This window comes from Podarcis bocagei (genome assembly GCF_964188305.1).
Source record: "Podarcis bocagei genome assembly, chromosome: 5".
In the NCBI taxonomy this organism is placed as follows: Eukaryota; Metazoa; Chordata; class Lepidosauria; order Squamata; family Lacertidae; genus Podarcis; species Podarcis bocagei.
The window spans coordinates 79,639,217-79,657,250 of NC_138129.1; the positions used below are offsets into that span (position 1 = coordinate 79,639,217).

Below are 18,034 nucleotides of genomic sequence, written 5' to 3' on the forward strand. Positions count from 1 at the left end.
ATGGCGGCGGAGGCTGCTGCCGCCGCCGCCGCGCCGCTCTCCCCTCAGCCGGGCCGCTGCGCCTATTTCGTGGCGCGGAAAAGGCGCTTCTGCAAAATGGTGCCGGCCCGGGGCAAGCGCTTCTGCGGCGAGCACGGAAGCCGCGAGGTAGTCGCTTTGGGGGCGGAGGGCGGGGAGGAAAGAGAGAGAGGAATGGCCTCAGCTGGAGCTCGTTTCTCACCAGGCGACGTGGAGGCGGAGAGAGAGATTGGCAAATAGCTAGTTCGCTTTCGTTCTCATAAACAATGATACCCCCCCCCCAAAAAAACCCCAACATCAAATGACCAAAATAAAAACCACGCCGTCAATAAGGACACCCCTCGCTCCAGAAACGAGGAAATGCGCTTTGCACGTGCTCAGAGGCACGGTGTTACTTTGCGACAGATCCACCACATGTTCAGTAGTTGCAGATTCCTCGTGGCTTCGTTTATTTCCATGCTGGATGAAGTCTTCATCTGATGCAACACACACATATCCTTAGTTTTACTTTAAATTAATATTTATAGTGGACGACTTGTAGGCCGTGTATCATTCCCAGGAGGAAAAAAACACACCCTATAAAACTGGAAACTGAAATTCTGTGCAATGCAATCCTTTACTCAGTTGGGAAAGCAGGAGACTCTTAATCTCAGGGTTGTGTGTTGGAGTTGGGCAAAAGCTTCCCCGCATTATAGGGGGTTGGACTAGATGACCCTCAGGGTTCCTTCCAATTCTACAGTTCTATAATTCTATGATGGCATTTTACCCAAAATTAAGACCTATTGACTTCAATGGGACTTGCAGCCAGGTTAATGTGTATATAGGACAGCAGTCTGAAACAGGTCATAAAATAAAAAAGCTTTCTCTTTTACACATGCTTTTAATTACAGATAGGTAGCCGTGTTGGACTGCCATAGTCAAAATAAAAAAACTCCTTCCAGTAGCACCTTAAAGACCAACTAAGTTAGTTCTTGGTATGAGCTTTCGTGTGCATGCATACCAAGAAGAAGTGTGCATGCACACGAAAGCTCATACCAAGAACTAACTTAGTTGGTCTTTAAGGTGCTACTGGAAGGAGTTTTTTTATTTTGACATGCTTTTAAGTAAAACTTGTTTCCAGGTAATGTTTTAAGGGTTTGAGTGCAAACTGCACACCCCATTCTATGAAAGCCAATTTTGATTTTGTATTCCGTTCCAGGGTGCTAAATGCAGTTTAGAGGACATGGTCAAGTCCACTGATCTCACTGGGGCCACTCTCTGTATAACATATAACAATACAATCCATTGACTGCTCAAGTAAACACACAGTTTTAAAATTAAAACTTTTTTTGCCACCCAGGAAGAAAATGGCAGGAGAAGAATTCCATGCCCTTTGGATCCGAAACAGTAAGCATGCTTAATAGATGTTTGCACGCTAACTTTTTGTTTTGAGAACAGTGAACAGTGCTGTTAGTTTTCTTTCTGTTTCTGCTTTTAGTACTGTATATGAAGATCAGCTACAAAAACACTTGAAAAAGTGTAATTCAAGAGAGAAGCCAAAGCCTGTGAGTGTACATCTAATGGTTTGAATGAATTAAACGGGGTTTTTAATGGTGTCTCTTAAGCAAAACTGCCTTCTGCAGTGATGTTACTGCCATTCTTCCTTCTGATGGTTCTCCAGTGAGATAAAATCTATGTGGATTTGTTTGGGTGCTGTTTTTATTACAGTTATGCAGACATGGTTTATGGAGTACTGGGTTCTCTTAAAACTATGGATATAAAAGTCTAAGGCAGGATCCTCTAAAGAGGTGGCCACTAAAGTTTAAAACGGGAATAAGAAGAATGGCATCAAAAGAAAAATGGAAAGGGGATGGAGAAGGAACTCTTTCCGTGAACCTTTTAATGAAAGGCTAGGTAAAACCATATAAACATACTGAAAAAGTAATTGTATGTTGTCCTGCCATAATTAGATCCTAACATGATATTTGTTCCACGATTTAATTAAGGTCTACTATGCTCAAGATATTAATGCAGGACTGAAAGATACGACAGAGTTGCCAGGAGAGCAGGTGAATGATTAAATTTTAATATATGATGTTTGTTGCAAATGATAGTTGCAATATGTTCTCTGGTGCAAGGATACTGCCTCTTGTAAGTGCACATTTCGTTGTGTGTCAGTCATGGTTCTGCAGCAAGATTTATTAGCTTAGAAGACAATCCAAGGGGTTTAAACATTGTTCTTAGCTGACCCGTATCTTAAACCTCAGTATAGAAAAAGCTGTTTCTTTGGTTTTGGACAGAATCATATGCTGCTGATCATTTGAGGCACCACACCCAAAGGGCCTTTGTTCAGATGACTGCATCCATCTTCTTATATGTGCCATTATCTTCTTCATCCATTGTTGCTGTGGCTGGCTCTGATGAAAAAGCCTAATCCTATGCGTTTTTGCTCAGAAATATATCCCACTAAAATCATTGGAGTTTACCGGTACTTCCATGTAGATGCATGTAGGACTGGACTACAGGTGCTTATGAATCACACCAAGCAGGATCCACTGAAACCATAAACAGCTATATATACGGCATATAAAAAAAGAGCACCAGGTAGGATGTAACTGACAGTTGCCCAGACAACCAAGTTTCTAGATGTGTGTTCACATTTACTAGGTACAGTGAGAAACATCAAGCTCTCCTCCTCAAGGCTTTCCATTCACTTCAATTAGAATGTGTAGACAGGCTGGGAGAATTGCACCATTATTGCTTCTGCATTCAATTTGTGTACCCTTCAGCAGGTACCGATTTCTGCGCTGTCTAAAGAAGAGTTGGAGGACTTAATTAGAAAGCTAAGAAGAGCAAGTAACTGTGAGTCTGTTTTATTTTTATAATAGATTATGTCGGGTGTTGAGGAAATTGAGTAGAAATAATCCTAATGGTCAAAGCCTAATGTTTTTTGAAGACAGTAGCACCTCGGCTTACATTACCCTTGGGTAATGTAAACTTCGGGTTGTGAAAGCGGCAAACCCGGAAGTGTTTCGCTGCGCATGCATGCGCAGAAGCACTCTACTGTGCACATTCACAGAAGCGGTCCTTCTGGTTGTGGAAACCTCGGGATCCGACCCGAGCTCCAGAACGGATCCCGTCCGCAACCAGAGGTACCACTGTATGTAAGGATGGAACTAGAAAACCTTTAAACTCCGACTGTTTAAAATATTTTTGCTGTTCAAAATTGTGTACTCTCATATGGTTAGTAACTTGGTCACAGGAGGGGACAGTGTAGTGGGTCGATGGTGCTCACCTGACACCTCTGGTCAGTTGTGTTGCTGCTGTTTGCAAGAGATGGAGGGACAAGGAAGCGGGGGCATTGCTATGGTGCAACTGCATTGACAGGGGTGCAGGATTTGCTGCATAAATGAGTTGGGCCCATGTTGCCTCTTTCCCCCTCTCCATAAGCAGCAGTGGCACAACCTGTCGAGGTTGGGAGTTGCAGAGCCCCATCATGTCATCCATTACCCTTCCGTCTACAAGATGCACCGTATTTTTTGCTCCATAAGACGCACCAGACCACAAGACGCACCTAGTTTTTGGAGGAGGAAAACAAGAAAAAAATTATTCTGAATCCCAGAAGCCAGAACAGCAAGAGGGATCGCTGCACAGTGAAAGCAGCGATCCCTCTTGCTGTTCTGGCTTCTGGGATAGCTGCGCAGCCTGCATTCGCTCCATAAGACGCACACACATTTCCCCTTACTTTTTAGGAGGGAAAAAGTGAGTCTTATAGAGCAAAAAATATGGTGTTTACCTAGAAGGAGGTTCTTTGTGACTGCCTTAGTTGAAACTCAGGCAAGGGATAATAATGCTTTTCCTCTTCAGGTATAAATTATGTACTTAAGGACCAAATCCTCTCTCACCAAGCTCTACAAGAGGCCTTGAATGACCCCCAAAATGGAGATGTGGCTTTTAAGCATTTGAAACAACAGGTGAGTACTCTTAGCGGTAAATACTGACTTTAGCAAAACTTTCTTTTAAATTTCTGGTTGATAAATGTCTTGGAAGTGTTAGCATATCTATATATATATTTTCTGAAATTGCTCTGTGCTTTATGGAGCTTTCATTTACATTTGTTTGTAATGAGTTTGGACATTAAATAAACCTGTGAAATTCTTTAAAAAGTAGATGCCCAAAGAAAATGCTCATAGTATTAAGTAAGCAGAAATCAAAAATAGGTTTGGCTGCAATTTCAACAACTTTTGTTGGTGCGTGGCTATGCATTTGCAAAGCAAAGGAACTGTTGTAGGTACAACGAACACACATACTACAACCTGTTCTGTTGGCTACACTGCTTTCAAGCCTAATTTCAGCAAGAAGAGGGCCTCTGTGGGTGCATGTCATTGTGGGTGCCACATAGATGACCCCCCTGCATGGAATTACCAGAATATGCTCAAAATAACAATGCAATAATTTAATCCTGCAATCCATTAGTATGGGCAGAATCAGAAGTAGCATTTTAGTAGGTGCTATGGAAAATTCTTCTGATTGTTACGTTGATGATAGTAGAGAGAATTGATTTCGCTGAGCTGATAAATAATCTTTTGACATCTGTAGGCTTCTATATTAGGTAACATGGAAAGACTGCATTTGCTTGAACCTGGCAACTGTTTTGTTGAATTTGGAGCAGGACGAGGAAAGCTGTCCCACTGGGTGGATATAGCCTTACAAGATTCTAAAGATGTGCATTTTCTTCTTGTTGAAAGAGCAACTACTAGGTTCAAGGTAAGGCAGTATTGCAAGCCTTATAACCCCACCCCCAACCCCAGGGGAAGCCAACTCAAGGGTTTTTTGTTTCTGTTTTTTACAAAAAAATAAGTTTATCAATAAAAAAGTAAGGCCAAATCTAAACTTGTCTGTTTTAAAGTATTGCCAATAACAACATTGCAGCAGAAAAAAATTACTGGAATTTTTACTGAACATTTTTTTATTTCATTTGTGAAATATAACTGGAATTTGCCAAGTAACTCTTTTAGGAGGCAATTACTTCATAAATCTTTCTTGTTGTTTTTTCACAGGTAGATGGTAAGCATAGAAAAAATTGCTTTGAAAGGCTTCAAGTTGATATCCAGCATTTGTGTTTAAGTAAGTTACTCATTCATTTAACATATGCTTCAGTTTGACAGTAATCATTCTTTATGAACTCTGTGAAAGACAGTGCAGAAAAAACCCCTGGTGATTTTAGAAACAGTTAAAGCAGGATCAGTCCTACTAAACTGAGATTTGAGAACAAGTGTGGTGCAAGAGCTAGAGAACAGGATTTCAGTGGCAAGATTTTATATACTGTTAGGTATATAAATACAGCTTTTCAAATCCATTACTAGACACTCCCCATTTGTATTCCTTAAGTGTTAATAATCACAAAGCAGGTCAGATACACAAATCAATTAGAGTGTTTTGGTTTCATGTGCATTACACATTTGGATTGCCATCAGTGAACTAACTTCAGATTAGTCCTCTGTATATTATTTTTAGAATATTTGCTTGTGGCCAAATGCAATGCACTTTAAAAACTTGAAGGCACTGTATCCAAGTGCAGTGGTACCTCAGTTTTCAAACGCAATCCGTTTTGGAAGACCGTTCAACTTCCGAAACATTCGAAAACTGAGGTGCAAAGAGCGGTCTGCCAATTAAATAGAGAAAATTGTGAAAAACAACAGATACACACAGCGGAAGCCATTAGACTTCCAAGGCACGTTTGAAAACTGTTAGGGATTGATTAGCTGCTTGTGCGTAAAAACGTGCTCCCTCAGAGTTTGTGCGATCCCACAAACCTCAGTGTGTGACGGAGCTCCTCAGACATGTCTGCTCTAGTCACTAGTAGAGTCCGACAGTGGCTGTCTGCGGAAGCGTTTCCAACAAAGGAGCTCCTTAACGGAAACGCGTCTCCTGGACTCACGGCGTGACAGTTTCCGGCGAGGTATAGGTCTCCCTATGGGAGACTCAGATACCTCGCCACTGTTCTCGCTGGAAGCGTCCCTGAGCCCTCCCTCCTGCTCACATTCCCTCAGAGAACCACTCCTCCCCCTGCTGGTGCCTGCTTCAGCTGTTGAGTCTCTTTCTTCCTCCCTGAGCCCCTCCACCACCTGATGCTCCGATGGCAGTTCCCTGACATCCACCTCCCCTCCAGGGCCCCCCTCACCCCCTCCCATTACCTCCCCCCTGGGAGGTGAAGGGCTAAAACCCCGAAAAGAATCTTCCTCATCTTCAGACGTCTCGAACAACTCCCTCCATCGATCGTCGTCCTGGCTCGCTGAATCCTCTTCCTCTTCAGAATCTGGGAACCCCTCCAACTCCTCTTCCTCGTCGGTGGTGGCAAAGTATTCCCTTCGGAACCTCGCTACAGGCTGAGGTTTACGTGGGAACCTCTGATGAAAAGTCTCTATTAAAACTTCGTCATTGACATCCTCTGCCCTAACCCAGGTGTTTTCCGACTCCGGTTCCCCTTCCCACATTACCAAATACTCTACTTGATCTCCCTTCCACCTGGAATCAAGGATCTCCGCTACATGGTAGCTGTGTTCCTTCTCCTCCATTGCTGGTCCCCTAGTGACCCTCCCTTCACTGTCTCCTCTATACGGTGACAGCAACGACCTGTGAAAAACTGGGTGCAGCTTCATGTGGTTCGGTAACCGGAGTCTGAAAGCCACTGGGTTGACCTGTTGCATAACTTCAAACGGACCCAGCCTTTTGGGTCTTAACTTCTTACAACCTCCTTTGAATGGCAACCCTTGGGTTGACAGCCACACCTGGTCCCCCACCCTAATGCTTTCACCTTCCCTTCTGTTTTTGTCTGCCTGCCTCTTATATTCCTCCTTAGCCCTGTTTAAGTTGAGTTGGAGCTGGCGATGAATCGCTTCCATTTCTTCAACGAACTGTTCTGCAGCTGGAACGCTCCAGTTCTCCCCTTCCCCCCCTGGGAAGGCTCTGGGATGGCACCCGTGATTAGCCAAAAAGGGGCTCATCCCCGTGGACACGTTCTCTGCATTGTTGTAGGCAAATTCTGCCAACGCCAGCTTCTCCACCCAATCATTCTCTCTGTCATTAACGTAACACCTCAAATATTGCTGGAGAACCCCATTTGCTCTTTCCGCCTGCCCGTTGGTTTCTGGATGACGGGCCGTTGAGAAATTAACCTCTACACGCAGTAAGCTCATGAGCTTCCTCCAGAACCTGGAAGTAAATTGTTTTCCCCGGTCTGAAACCACCCTCAAGGGGGCGCCATGCAGCCGAAACACATTCTCTACAAACAATTTGGCTGTTTCTTCTGCTGTGACCGCATGTGAGCAGGCTATAAAGTGGGCCATTTTAGTTAACAGGTCTACCACCACCATGATGGCTGTTTTCCCTCTAGACCTTGGCAGATCAGTCATGAAATCTATTGCCACTGCTTCCCACGGTCTTTCAGGTGTGGGCAGTGGTTCTAATAAACCAGCCGGCGCCCGCCTCTCCCCCTTGGCTCTTTGGCATTGTTCACACCCTCTCACATACTCCCGCACATCTTCCCTGACCTTGGGCCACCAAAATTCCCTGGTAACCAGCCACATGGTCTTGTGTTGCCCAAAATGCCCTGCTGTGGGGCTATCGTGCAACTGCTTGAGTACCTTCTCCCTCAATTCCCCTTCGGGTATATATAACGCTCCCTTGTAATACAATGCCCCATTTCTCTCCTCAAAACCACCGGGTTTGTCTTCCTCCCTCCTGAGACCCCTGAGTTTGTCCTGGGCGTATGCATCAAGCACCGTCCCCTCTACCAATTCCCTTTGCCCCACCAAAGTCGCCCCACACACCCAGCGATCCTCTGGGATGATATGGGTTTCTTCAGGTGCTCCCTCCCCCTCCAAATATTCAGGTTTGCGTGAGAGAGCGTCCGCCCTAACATTCTCTGGGCCTGGCACGTAACAAATCTCAAAGTTAAATTTGGAGAACTCCTGGGCCCATCTCAACTGCCTTTGGTTGAGCACTCGCGCAGTTCTCCAATACTCTAGATTTTTATGGTCCGTGCACACTTGCACCTTATGTTGTGCACCAATTAGCAGATGCCTCCATCTCCGGAACGCCTCATGAATCGCAAGAAGTTCTCGGTCGTACACCGTGTAGTTCCTCTCGGATTTGTTCAGCTTTCGCGAAAAGAAGGCACACGGTCGCCACTCTGACTCCTCCTTTCCCGGCTGCAGAAGAAGCACCGCCCCTATGGCTCTGTCAGACGCGTCTGTTTCGACCCTTAGCTTTTTTTGTAAATCCACATGCAGAAGTTGTTCTTCAGAGGCGAAGGCCCTTTTCAGCTCCTCAAACGCTCGCTCCGCCTCCGCCGTCCATACAAACTTCTTTTTACTGCTGAGACAGTCAGTAATGGGCGCCGTCAGATGGGCGAAGTTGCGGATGAACTTACGATAAAAGTTTCCAAACCCTAGGAACCTCTGCACATCCTTCTTGGTTTTGGGTGTTTTCCAGTCCAGCACCGCCTGCACCTTGCCGGGATCCATGGCCAATCCCTTGTCTGACAGGCGGTACCCCAGGAATTCCACCTCCTTGGTATGAAACTGACACTTCTCCAGTTTCACCCACAGCCTGTTGGCTTGCAGTCTGCTCAACACTTCTCTGACGTCTCTCACATGTTGCTCCTCATTCTCCGAATACACCAACACATCATCTAGGAAAGCAACGCAATTCTTGTAGAGCAAAGGGCCCAGTACATGGTTCATAAAAGATTGAAAGCACGCGGAGCCTGCTTGTAATCCAAATGGCATAACGAGATATTCAAATGCCCCCAAAGGGGTAAACATGGTGGTTTTCCATTCATCTCCTTTCCTTATGCGTATCAGGTTGTACGCCCCCCTTAGATCCAGCTTTGTAAAAATCTTTCCCTTCCGCACCCTGGTCAAAATATCATCAATCCTGGGCATAGGGAACGCCACTGGTTCCGTCACTGCGTTCAACCTCCTAAAGTCACATACAAGTCTCGGCTTGTCCGCGTTTTTTTTGTCCACAAAAAACACTGGGCTACCCCCCGCTGCTTTGGACTCTCTGATGAAGCCTCTCTTCAGGTTCTTGTCAATAAACTCTCGCAACTCCTGCATTTCCCTGTCTGACATGGCATACAACTTGCCCACAGGAAGCTGTGCTCCAGGGAGTAAATTGATCTGGCAATCAAAGGGCCTATGCGGGGGTAGTTGGTCAGCTTCCTTCTCGCTGAACACGTCGCTGAGATCTGCATACTGTGGTGGTACCTTCACCTTCTCCATTACTTCAGTCCCTGCTAGGGTGGCTTGGGTCCCTGCTGAACCCTTTTCCCCTTTGCAGTGTTCTAAGCAATGTGCTGAACCAAAGGAAACCACTCTTTGATGCCAGCCCACCAGCGGATCATGTAGCGCTAGCCAGCTCATCCCCAAAATAATGGGAGCGCCTCCCAAGGTGGCCACATTAAACGCTATCAGTTCTGTGTGCCTTGCCACCCTCATGATCATTGGGACCGTCTGCAAGCTGACTCCTCCTCCCAACAACTCCCTGCCATCAATCGTGGTCACCTGCAGGGGGTTGCTTAAAGGGATAGTCTGTATCTGGTGTTCAGCAGCAAACTCCTTGCTCATAAAATTGCAGGAGCTGCCTGAGTCCAATAGCGCCTTTATTTTTAGGGGGTGTCCATTTTGCAGCTCTAGCGACACTTCAATCACTAGAGCAGGTCGAGGAGCTTCTGGCACGGGCACTTTCACTGCTCTTTGGCCTGGCTGCAGTGCCCCGATTGTGGCAACCAGGCGTTGGCTTTTACCTGCTCCGTTCCCCCCTGCTCTCCCCCCTCAACAGCTCCCACCATCCCTTGCCATTCCTTCCTCTGGGGGCAGACTCTGGCAAAGTGGCCTGGCTGTTGGCAGAGATAGCATTTCCGGGCGCCCTTTCCCTCCTTCTTAGCCCCCTCGCTGGGTTTTGAAAATGCGCGCGCGCGCGCTGTCCCGATTTCCATCGGCTCTGCCGGCGGGAAAGCTGGCTCAGGAATGTCTGGAATGCGGAACTCCTTCCAACGTTCCCCTCTCCCTTCCCGCCTCTCCAAGGCTCTTGCCTCCTGACGCGCTCCTATGGTCAGCGCAGATTTGGTCAGCTGATCCATAGACCCCGCCCTGGGGCTCCGTGACAGCTCGTCTTTCACAGCCGACGAAAGACCTTCTTCAAATAGCATCTGAATGGGTGCCGCCGATAAATCCCAACCCAGTCTGTGAACCAGCATGGTAAACTCAGTCCAGTACTCACGGACAGATCGGCTTCCCTGCTTGCAAGCCATTAGCTGTCTGCGCACCACCCCTTCCTCAATATCGCTGGAAAACATGATATCCATTGCACGAAAGAACTTCATCGTGTCCTTTAGTACGTCATTGTGCGTTGCCATCAGGGGTCGAACCCAGTCTCTCGCCCCCCTTTCAAGATGCCCAATCACGAAAGCAACTCGTGATTCCTCATCAGGGAATTCATCAAACTGCACATTAAGTGCATATTGCATCTCTGTCCTAAAGGCATGGTAATCCTTGGGGTCCCCCCCAAACTTCTGCACCAATCCTGGTACCTTTCTGGGGAACTGAGTGGCTCTCCCCTTCTTGTCTGCATCCTGAGCCCTTCTCTCCTCCAGCCTCGCCGTCTGCAGCGCCAGTTGGACCTCCAACGCTCGGTATCTATCTTCCAAGCTTGGACCAGCCCCAACTCCAGCTCCTCCGGTTCCGGTTGGTTCGCTCATGATGCTTTCTCTTGCACAGGCAGCGTACAAAGACTGTCGGACTGCTGTTAGGGATTGATTAGCTGCTTGTGCGTAAAAACGTGCTCCCTCAGAGTTTGTGCGATCCCACAAACCTCAGTGTGTGACGGAGCTCCTCAGACATGTCTGCTCTAGTCACTAGTAGAGTCCGACAGTGGCTGTCTGCGGAAGCGTTTCCAACAAAGGAGCTCCTTAACGGAAACGCGTCTCCTGGACTCACGGCGTGACAGTTTCCGGCGAGGTATAGGTCTCCCTATGGGAGACTCAGATACCTCGCCACTGTTCTCGCTGGAAGCGTCCCTGAGCCCTCCCTCCTGCTCACATTCCCTCAGAGAACCACTCCTCCCCCTGCTGGTGCCTGCTTCAGCTGTTGAGTCTCTTTCTTCCTCCCTGAGCCCCTCCACCACCTGATGCTCCGATGGCAGTTCCCTGACAAAAACGGAAGCATTTACTTCCGGGTTTTTGGCGTTCGAAAACCGAAACGTTCAGCGACGGAGACGTCCGAAAACTGAGGGTACCACTGTATAAAACTTGATACATTTGACTAGGAATGTGTGTTTGAATTGTTTGGCATCCTTGACCAGCTTACTAAAGGGGTTGGAATAGGGCTATTGCCATCACATCCTTATTGCTTATGGGTTTCCCAGAGCTGGCTTCAAAAGAGCTTGTGAGATGGGCTTTTGATTTGATTTACTTATGTTGTTAGATTTGATACTCTTATGTCCTACTGTGCTCTTTCTTTTGTAATCTTTCTTTTAAAAACCTTTCATCACAGTGTCTCTGGCTGCTCTGTGGTTGGACCAACATGTAATTTGCATGTAAAAGCGTACGATTTTCGGTTTTGATTTTATTCTGATTGCTTGAGGCATGTGTGTGTCTGCAACAGTCGGAAACATGCTGGCTGGGGTTCTCTCTTTCAGATAAGGTCCCCGTTCTTGTGAAAGAGAAGCTGCCTGTGATAGGAATTGGAAAACATGTTTGTGGTGCGGCAACAGGTACAAGACTGTCCTAGTTGGTGAAGAGAGAGGTGTTTGAACTATACAGTGAGAAGTTATCGCTGATTAAAATCACACAAGCCCCAAAGGGTCACATGACTTGGCGCAGGCTTTGACTTCATTCTGAGAATCAGTATGTCACCATCTCTCCTTTGTATATAGCTGAACACGTTGCATCTGCTTAAAAATATTCACGGAAATACAATGTAAGGCCTTGTTTCCCAAATTTGGGTCTCCAGCTGTTTTCAAACTACAATTCCCATTATCCCTATCTTGCTCGCTAGGGATGTTGAGAGTTGTAGTCCAAAAACAGCTGGGGACTCAAGTTTGGGAAACACTGATAAGGTAACAAAATAAAGGAGATTAAGGCAAGTTAATAGAATTTACCAAACCCTTTCATAAATAATGGTTGTACTTATTAAGCTGCAAGCCTTCTTACACTTAACTTGGGAGTTGGAGTCCTGTTGGGTTGGGCTGCTAAGTAAGAATATCTCTTGAAAATGTTGCACCATAAATTTGGCACATCTGTTAACAAACCAACTGTTGTAGATGGAATCAGGTGAAAAGATGGTTCAGACATCAGAAGAGCATGACCAAGATGACATAAATGTTACAAGTTATACATTATTTCTATTGCTCTTTGAAGCAGCCACAGTTCAAACAATACTTTTGTGTTCACAGATCTTGCTTTGAGATGCTTAGTTGAAACATACACAAAACTGTGCGAAGGCGAAAAGGAGAGCCCTGCACCTAAACGCTTTAAGAGCAATGAAGCCAGCATAACTTCTAATAATTCTGGTGAATTGCATGGCAAGCCTATAGCAGACAGCTTGAGCCCTGTGGCTGGGGTTGTTATTGCCCTGTGTTGCCATCATAGATGTGACTGGAAGCATTACGTAGGCCAAGACTTCTTCACAAAAGTTGGACTTGGGGCGATGGAATTCAATTATTTTAAACGGATGACAAGCTGGGCCACGTGTGGCATGAGAGAAACTGAGAGGAAAAGCTATGCAACTCATACAAAGAATGAAGAACAGAGCAATGAGACAGAAGAAGATGACCAAGATGAATACAATGTGGATAGCCTGCAAGGGTACGTGATCCTTCTCAGCACAACAGATTATTGAAATAAATAGGTTTTAATGTTCTGCATTTGATAGTCATTCAGATATTTAATTAGGAGTATTATTTTCCCTTCCCAAATGTATTTTGTAATTTGTTGCAACCTAAAAGGGACACGGGTGGCGCTGTGGGTTAAACCACAGAGCCTAGGACTTGTCAATCAGAAGGTCGGCGGTTCGAATCCCCACGACGGGGTGAGCTCCCGTTGCTCAGTCCCTGCTCCTGCCAACCTAGCAGTTCAAAAGCATGTCAAAGTGCAAGTAGATAAATAGGTACCGCTCCGGTGGGAAGGTAAGCGGCGTTTCCGTGCGCTGCTCTGGTTTGCCAGAAGTGGCTTAGTCATGCTGGCCACATGACCCGGAAGCTGTATGCCGGCTCCCTCGGCCAATAAAGCGAGATGAGCGGCACAACCCCAGAGTCGGCCACGACTGGACCTAATGGTCAGGGGTCCCTTTACCTTTACCTTACAAGATTTTAAAGTAGATCCAAGTCCACAAACATAAATTTGTTGGTCTTTAAGGTACTGCATGACTTTTAAGGAATTCTGAAGTCACCCATTTGCATTGCAGTGCTCTAAATCTGATGTCCCGATTCCTTTAGATGTTACAATTGCTGTATTTAAAAACATTTTTTCCTTCTGGTTTTAGGGTGTTAACCACTGAGGACCGAAAGCAGATAGGTCAGCTTTGCAAACTGTTGATTGATCATGGTCGGATCGAATATTTACAGCAGAGAGGATATGAAGCTGTGTTACAGCACTATACAGATCTCAGCGTGTCCTTAGAAAATGTACTCTTGACAGCTGTGCCATGTCAGTCTTCATTAACCCCCTCAACTGCTTAAAAGTGAGAGGACTTTAGAAAAAACTGGACACACAGTCTGCAGAACATGTCTCCTCTTCTAACATCCAGTATAGAGCTTACCAAATAGCTAGAGGTTTTTATAGCCTCCTCTGGAACCAGAAGAAAGAAAACATCAACTTAGTCTTCTTCACTGAGAGAACGCCTTTGTTTGGAAGACATATTCTTGTGAACTTCCAGTAGCAGTGAAAACTCAGACTGGCAAATATTTTTTTTTACTTTTCATTGACAGCAGCACCAGCTACCATACCACCTTCCATGTTTTCTGAAAGAGAAAATATTTAATGGAAGAAATCTACATGCCAAGAAACTTACATTAAAAATAATAATGCTGGCAACTTATTTATAATCCTATCTGTTCACCATATCTTTTTGAAAGGTTTTTTTAAAAACATGTTTTTATACTCTTTGCATTATGTGCTTGCATAGAATTAAAGTACTTAGCTGAAGCCTGTTGAGTATTTTATTTTCCTGCTAATGGACTGTAAATTAAATTATACCTTATATGTAACACATAGTTTACTTTTTCATATGTTTATGTTTTTTTTTTCTTTTAAAATAGCAGCTAGAGGCTCCCACATCAGAACTGGGATTGCATTGCACTGAGAGTGAGCATTGAACCCTTTCTCCTGTGCAGTGAAAACCCTTATTTCTGAAGCTGCAATTTGCCTCAAGAAGGGGTGATTTTTCACCAGAGCTTTCATAGCTGTTTCCCCTTAGAAAATCGTATGCTACAGGGGGGTGAGGCAGGAAAAATTAGATAGCACATGCAAACATGCTGACAAATCTAGTAATATATTAGTGTTTCCCAGCCTGCCTTGACAGCCCAGAGAGAAATGCCTTTGTTATTTGTTAAAAGTAGCGCCAACGATCTTAAGAAGGAATATATTTCCACCCTGAGGAAGAATAAAGATTAGAAAGCAAAAAAATTACAAGGTTGCATCACATGAAAATATGCCCTTAGCATTTGGTCACTGAATTCAAATATAACTTTTATTTTAATGGTATAAAGATACCTTTTCTGCTGAGCGACTCCTGAATGTATGCGTGCATGAACTGAATGCCATAAAGTTCCTGTTCTTCTTCTTCTTCAGGATTCTCACAAGGGGGTAGCGTTACCTCCAGCTTCAGTGGATTGTCTCTGAAGTTGACGAATCTAGTAATGCATTAGAGAGAAATTCAAAAAGCAAGAGCTGTTTCAGGCCTTAAAATCGAATCCTTAGGTGAAATGGTTTGCAGCGAAGTTTACTGGAGTAGTATGTGCTCTTTGAAACCTTATTAGACCACTTCCTCCACAATATTAAGGCAGCAGTGTGCTTTTGTGTGTCTGCCTATGAATATGAACATTGCAGGCACAGCGATTGCTTTCCTCTCACCTCAGCTCCGTCATGTCCTTTAGGCAAGCAGGAATATCTTGGAGCTTGTTGCTGGTAAGGACAAGCGTGCTCAGATTTTTCAGGTTACGAATGGATTCGGGTAAATGAGTTATTTCATTCCTTTGGAGCCACAAAGTATGTAGGTTTTCAGCTCTGTGAAGTCAAGCAGATACCTTAATTATGAAGAAAACCACTTGGCTATATATACACATTTCTCTACCCCCTGTAATTTTTCATTGTGGTAGTAATGAAGGCTGAGCATGGAGTGCTATGAGCAATTTCTCTGTGGTATTCGATTACGGAATCTCTGGCAGCTAGCTGAGGATAAACACTGTATTTTTCACTCCATAAGACACTTTTTTCTTCATAAAAAGTAAGGGGAAATGTCTGTGCGTCTTATGGAGTGAATGTGTGGTCCCTGGAGCCAAATTGTCCAGGGGCAAAAAGCAGATCATGCTTTTTTTTTCTTTCTTTTTTTTGAGAAACAAAGCCGCTGATCGGCAAGCGATCTGGAGTGAGATAAGGGACGCTAGCAATAAAGGAGGCTGCCTGGGAGTGGGGAGGTAAAGACAGCAAACTTGCAAGGAGAGGAGACAGGAAGACTAAAGCAATGAGGAGAGAAATTAGAAGAAAAGGAGGAGCAAAAAACTGTTCCAGCTCAGGAAAAGACACTAAGGCAAACAAGAGGAAAGGGAGTGTTGAAAGGAAGCAGCTGATCAGTAAGGGATTGGGGAGGGAGATAAGGGAGCTAGAGATAAAGGAGGCTGCCTGAGGCGGGGGAGGTAAAAGCCCATGGATCCTCAGGATTTTTACATTGGGTCACACCAAATTTATCATCAGATCACATAGCATGTCCATGGCTACAACCTGCACCCAAAAAATCGCGCACACGCTGTTTTGTGGGGCTGCAATGGTGCAAAAACGTGGTTACAAAGCACGGATCCACATGGATCCCTAGGATTTTTGCATTAGGTAAAGGTAAAGGGACCCCTGACCATTAGGTCCAGTTGTGGCCGACTCTGGGGTTGCGGTGCTCATCTCGCTTTATTGGCCGAGGGAGCCGGCGTATAGCTTCCGGGTCATGTGGCCAGCATGACCAAGCCGCTTCTGGCGAACCAGAGCAGCGCACGGAAACGCCGTTTACCTTCCCGCTGGAACGGTACCTATTTATCTACTTGCACTTTGACGTACTTTCGAACTGCTAGGTTGGCAGGAGCAGCAACCGAGCAACAGGAGCTCACCCCGTCACGGGGATTCGAACCGCCGACCTTCTGATCGGCAAGTCCTAGCCTCTGTGGTTTAACCCACAGCGCCGCCTGCGTCCCCTGGGTCACCCCAAATTCAGCATCAGATCACACAGCGTGTCCATGGCTACAGCCTGCACCAAAAAAAATTACGCACCCACCGTTGCCTGGGGCCGCAACGGCACAAAAACGTGGTTACAAAGCACGGATCCACATGGATTCTCAGGATTTTTGCATTGGGCTACCCCAAACTCACCACCAAATCACATGTCTGTGACCACAGCATGCACCACAAAAATCATACATCCACTGTTTCGTTCAGAATTCCCCCCCCCCTTGTTTTCCTCCTCTAAAAACTAGGTGCATCTTATGGTCAGGTGCGTCTTACGGAGCGAAAAATACGGTATCTGCCTGAGATCTTGAAGAGGTGGTGCTTGTCAGGGCTGACAATATCAAACCATTAGTTTGAATTGGGGGAGGGTAAACCCTTGCAATAGTAACTAACTATAGCATTTCCAGGGGAGAATATGGCCCCCCAAAGTCAGACAGTCATGCCAAAATTGTTTTGTCATTCACCTGTTCACCCCTCTCTGCACAACTCACAAAGGGGGCTTCTATGATCCTCATCAATGTATGAGCCCTAACTGCTAGCTTGGTTTGCACACCCTTATATTTAAGGACTCACCTGGTAGTCATAAGCATTCAGAATTTCATGCATGTAACTGAATAGGCTGGTGGAGAAAGAATGAGCAACTTGGTTTCTCTGCTGGCTGCAGAGGAAACAAAGCCTGTTGTGTCCCACGACCAGCAAGGACTTGTTTGCTTTAGGATAAATGGTACAATAATACAGCTTGCCTATACTGCAATATATTTCAGTTTTTACTATCTAGGTAACAAGACATTTCATTTCAGTAAACTTTGATTGTTACCAATAAATACTGGAAAGCGGCAGGAATTTCCCCAAGGTTTCTAATTTACCTGTCCAGATCCCCAGGGATTTCTGTAATTTTGTTGCTCCCCAAGTCTAACCATTCCAGGTTTGGCATATCCAGGATGACTGATGGGAAGGTGGTGAACTGATTCATACTCAGATCTAGGTGATAAAGCTTCTTCATGTTGCTGAGCTGGTAAAAACGCATAAGTATCTCAGTGATAACAACTTTATGAAGCATGCCGTGGGCTATAAACATTGAGGAAGCGTTGGATCCAATTTTGGGCTCTCCTGTGCAATAAACCAGTAGTGCCTCTCCCTATCCCCCACCACATGAGGTGGGAGAGATCACAGGAGATACCTGGACATAAATCATGTTGCTTCTGTCATCTTTAATCCATCCTCCCCATTGATCTTTGAAAGGAAAGCAGAAGTCTAGGGTCCTAAGCATTGTACCACGTGTGCAGGACTTAGCTCAGCAGGTATCGGGAGTGAACCAGCAGTAAACCACACCATGCAAGCTGGAGTTAATGCTTTATTAGCAAGAACACAGTCTGCACAGATGTGGCAGAGAGGCCTCATGAGCACAGCAGCTCATACCCCGGTAGGTCTTGCTTGCCCCATGGTTCAGTTGCCAAGACTGAATGTTCCTGCCTTCCCTTGCTTTCCCCAAGCAATTGGAGACTGCTCTGTAAAGTCAATCTCTCCTCTGCCCTTTTCATGCCG

The 18,034-nt window shown here is 45.5% G+C and overlaps 2 protein-coding genes across 6 annotated transcripts in view; one reads left to right on the plus strand and one right to left on the minus strand.

The window, feature by feature from the left end:
* On the plus strand, positions 1 to 14,268 carry TRMT13 (tRNA methyltransferase 13 homolog; the record flags this gene model as incomplete). 3 transcript variants are annotated; one of them, XM_081195044.1, is made up of 11 exons in its annotated part: positions 1 to 147; positions 1,358 to 1,404; positions 1,496 to 1,562; positions 2,004 to 2,066; positions 2,787 to 2,859; positions 3,865 to 3,971; positions 4,597 to 4,764; positions 5,058 to 5,124; positions 11,701 to 11,775; positions 12,457 to 12,868; positions 13,545 to 14,268. In XM_081195044.1, the coding sequence occupies 11 exons, from the start codon at positions 1 to 3 to the stop codon at positions 13,738 to 13,740; spliced, it is 1,422 nt and encodes a 473-aa protein (XP_081051170.1). In that variant the 3' UTR covers positions 13,741 to 14,268. The 3 variants fall into 3 exon arrangements, with proteins under 3 accessions (XP_081051170.1, XP_081051171.1, XP_081051172.1); XM_081195045.1 differs by having other exon boundaries at positions 2,790 to 2,859; XM_081195046.1 differs by lacking the exon at positions 2,004 to 2,066.
* The window catches only part of LRRC39 (leucine rich repeat containing 39), a 12,823-nt gene continuing 8,677 nt past the window's right edge, over positions 13,889 to 18,034 (minus strand). For all 3 annotated transcript variants that reach the window (XM_081195058.1, XM_081195059.1, XM_081195057.1), the window contains exons 6-9: positions 17,356 to 17,501; positions 15,134 to 15,286; positions 14,774 to 14,913; positions 13,889 to 14,022 (exon numbers count right to left, since the gene is read on the minus strand). In XM_081195058.1, the coding sequence (XP_081051184.1) occupies positions 13,973 to 14,022; positions 14,774 to 14,913; positions 15,134 to 15,286; positions 17,356 to 17,501 (489 nt within the window). In that variant the 3' untranslated portion in view covers positions 13,889 to 13,972. The remainder of the gene's footprint in view (positions 14,023 to 14,773; positions 14,914 to 15,133; positions 15,287 to 17,355; positions 17,502 to 18,034) is intronic.